Source organism: Nicotiana tomentosiformis, chromosome 2 (assembly GCF_000390325.3).
Source record: "Nicotiana tomentosiformis chromosome 2, ASM39032v3, whole genome shotgun sequence".
Classification (NCBI taxonomy): Eukaryota; Viridiplantae; Streptophyta; class Magnoliopsida; order Solanales; family Solanaceae; genus Nicotiana; species Nicotiana tomentosiformis.
Genome location: NC_090813.1, coordinates 143057074 through 143060340, shown reverse-complemented (window position 1 = coordinate 143060340; position 3267 = coordinate 143057074). Strand labels below are relative to the sequence as shown.

General features: G+C 45.3%; 1 protein-coding gene across 1 annotated transcript; it reads right to left on the bottom strand.

The window, feature by feature from the left end:
• Positions 1-310: 310 nt before the first annotated feature.
• LOC138905768 (uncharacterized) lies at positions 311-670 on the bottom strand. The gene has a single exon (XM_070194289.1). The coding sequence runs from the start codon at positions 668-670 to the stop codon at positions 311-313; it is 360 nt and encodes a 119-aa protein (XP_070050390.1).
• Between the last annotated feature and the right edge of the window lie 2597 nt (positions 671-3267).

Genomic DNA, 3267 nt, shown 5'->3' with positions numbered 1-3267 from the left:
GTCAAACTTCTTCTAAGTCCGTGGGAGCCCGACAACAAAATCCATGGTAATACGCTCTCGCTTCCACTCAGGAATCTCTAGCCTCTGAAGCAAACCACCAGGTCTTTGATGCTCGTACTTTACTTTGCTGACAATTCAGACACCGAGCTACATATGCAACTATATCCTTCTTCATTCTCCTCCACCAATAATGCTTCCGCAAGTCCCGATACATCTTGGCGGCACCCAGATGAATAGAATACTGGGAACTGTGGGCCTCCTCAATAATCTACTCACGAAGCCCATCCACATTGGGCACATAAATACGACCCTATATCCGCAAAACCTCATTATCTCCAACAGTAACCTGCTTAGCACCAACGTGCTGCACCGTGTCCTTAAGGACAAGCAAATGGGGGTCATCATACTGACGCTCTCTGATGCGCTCATACAAGGAAGACCGAGATACTATGCAAGCTACAACACGACTGGATTCTGAAACATCTAACCTCACGAACAGATTGGCCAAAGCTTGAACATCTGATGCAAGTGGCATCTCACCAACTAGAATATACGCAAGGCTACCCATACTCACATCCTTTCTATTCAAGGCATCGACCACCACATTTGCCTTCCCGGGAAGATACAAAATGGTGATATCATAATCTTTCAACAACTCCAACCACCTCATCTACCTTAAGTTGAGATCCTTCTGCTTGAACAAATACTATAGACTCCGATGATCCGTGAACACCTTACACGACACGCCGTAAAGATAGTGCCTCCAAATCTTCAGCGCATAAAAAATGGATGCCAACTCTAAGTCATGAACAAGGTAATTCTTCTCCTGAACCTTCACCTGTCGCAACACCTATGCAATCACCCTACCATCATGCATCAATAATGCACCGAGCCCAATACGAGATGTATCACAATACACTATGTAGGATCCTAAACCTGTGGGCAACACCAACACTGGCGCCGTAGTCAAATCAGTCTTGAGCTTCTAAAAGCTCAACTCACACTCATCCGACCATCTGAATAGGGCACCCTTCTAGGTCAATCGAGTCAATGGGGATGCTATGGATGAAAATCCCTCCATAAATCGGTGATAATAACCTACCAAACCCAAGAAACTCCAGATCTCTGTAGCTGAAGTAGATCTAGACCAGTTCTGAACTGCCTCAATCTTCTTAGGATCTACTTTTATGCCCTATGCCTATACAACATGCCCCAAAAAAGCGACTGAGTCAAACCAAAACTCACACTTTGAAAACTTTGTATATAACTGACTATCTCTCAGATTCTGAAGTACAATCCGAAGATGCTGCTCATGCTCCTCTCGACTGCGGGAGTAGATCAAGATATCATCAATGAATACGATCACAAAAGAATCCAAATAGCGCTTGAATGCCCAGTTCATCAAATCCATAAATGTTGTTGGGGCATTTGTCAACTCAATTAACATCATTAGGAACTCATAATGCCCATACCGAGTCCAAAAAATCGTCTTAGGGACATTCGATGCCCTACTCTTCAACTGATGGTAGCCCGACCTCAAATCAATCTTCGAAAATACCTTGGCACCCTGAAGTTGGTCAAATAAGTCATCAATCCTCAGAAACAGATACTTGTTCTTGATGGTGACTTTGTTCAACTGCCGATAATCTATACACATCCTCATCGACCCATATTTCTTCTTCACGAACAACACGGGCACACCCCAGGGCGAGACACTAGGTCTAATGAATCCCTTATCAAGTAAATCTTGCAACTGCTCCTTCATTTCCTTTAACTCCGACGGGGCCATACAGTATGGTAGAATGAAAATAGGCTGAGTTCCCGAAGCCAAATCAATACAGATACAATATCTCTATCGGGTGGCATCCCCGACAGATCTACTGGAAACACCTCTGGAAACTCATGCACAACAGGTACTGAATCCATAGAAGGAACCTCCGCACTCGAATCAAGGACATAGGACAAATAATCTAGACATCCCTTCTCGACCATACGTTGAGCCTTGACATAAGAAATAACTGTGTTGGTAGAATGGCCATGAGTCCCTCTCCACTCTAATCGAGGCAACCCCGGCATGGCTAAGGTCACTATCTTGGCGTGACAGTCCAATACAACATGATAAGGTGACAACCAATCCATGCCCAAGATAACATCAAAATCTAGCATGTCAAGAAGTAGGATATCTACGCTAGTCTCAAGACTCTCAATAGTAATCACACACGAGCGATAAATACGATCTACAATAATAGAATCTCCCACAGGCGTGGACACATACACAGGAGTACTCAAAGAATCACGAGGCACAACCAGATATGAAGCAAAATAGGATGATACGTAGGAATAAGTAGAGCCCGGATCAAATAAAACTGAAGCATCTCTATGGAAAACTGGAATAATACCTGTGATAACGACGTCAGATGACTCGGCCTCAGGTTTAGCTGGGAAAGCATAAAACTGGGGTTGGGCCCCACCACTCTGACCTACATCTCTGGGATGACCTCTAGCTAGCTGGCCTCCACCTCTAACAGCATGACGTCCACCTTTGGCGTGGTGACGCAACCGGTGATGGGACCATGACACGAGAACTCTACCGTGGCATGCCACCCAATAATCTCGGACAGAACCTCCTGATATGACCAATACCTCTACACTCAAAACACTCATCATGTTGCTGTGGCTGCTGAAGTTGACCCAAACAGGCCGGATAACCATAATGATAGCTCTAAGTCGGAGACGCACTGATAGGAGCTGAAGGTGCACTGTAGACTGGCTGCCCATAATGAGATACATACGGACCATGACTCCCTAAAGCACTGTGAGATTCCTGAAGCGTTGATTGAAATGGCCTGGGAGGATGGCCTCTACCAAAAGTACCCTTGTCTCCAGATGAGGCACCACTGAAACTATCGGAATGACGAGTCCTCTTATCAGACACCGTCCCCCTCTCTTGAGCACGGACTATCTCGATCCATCTAGCAATATCTACGACCCTCTGAAAAGTAATGTCATCTCCAGTCTCCTTGGCCATCTGTAGCCTGATAGTGAAAGTGAGCCCATCAATGAATCTCCTCACTTTCTCCCTCTCAGTAGGGAGCAAGATAATGTCAAGGAGAGCTAGGTCCACAAATCGAGTCTCGTATTGGGTAACAGTCGTACTACCCTACTGAAGACACTCAACTGCATGCGATAATCCTCTTTGAAAGTGACATGGGTGAACTTCTCTAGAAATAACTGTGAGAATTGATCCCAGGTAAGTGCAGGCGAACC

What these genes read in the sequence shown, in the direction of transcription:
- LOC138905768 (XM_070194289.1), bottom strand. Translation starts at nt 670, where the DNA reads ATGAGGTGGTTGGAGTTGTTGAAAGATTATGATATCACCATTTTGTAT.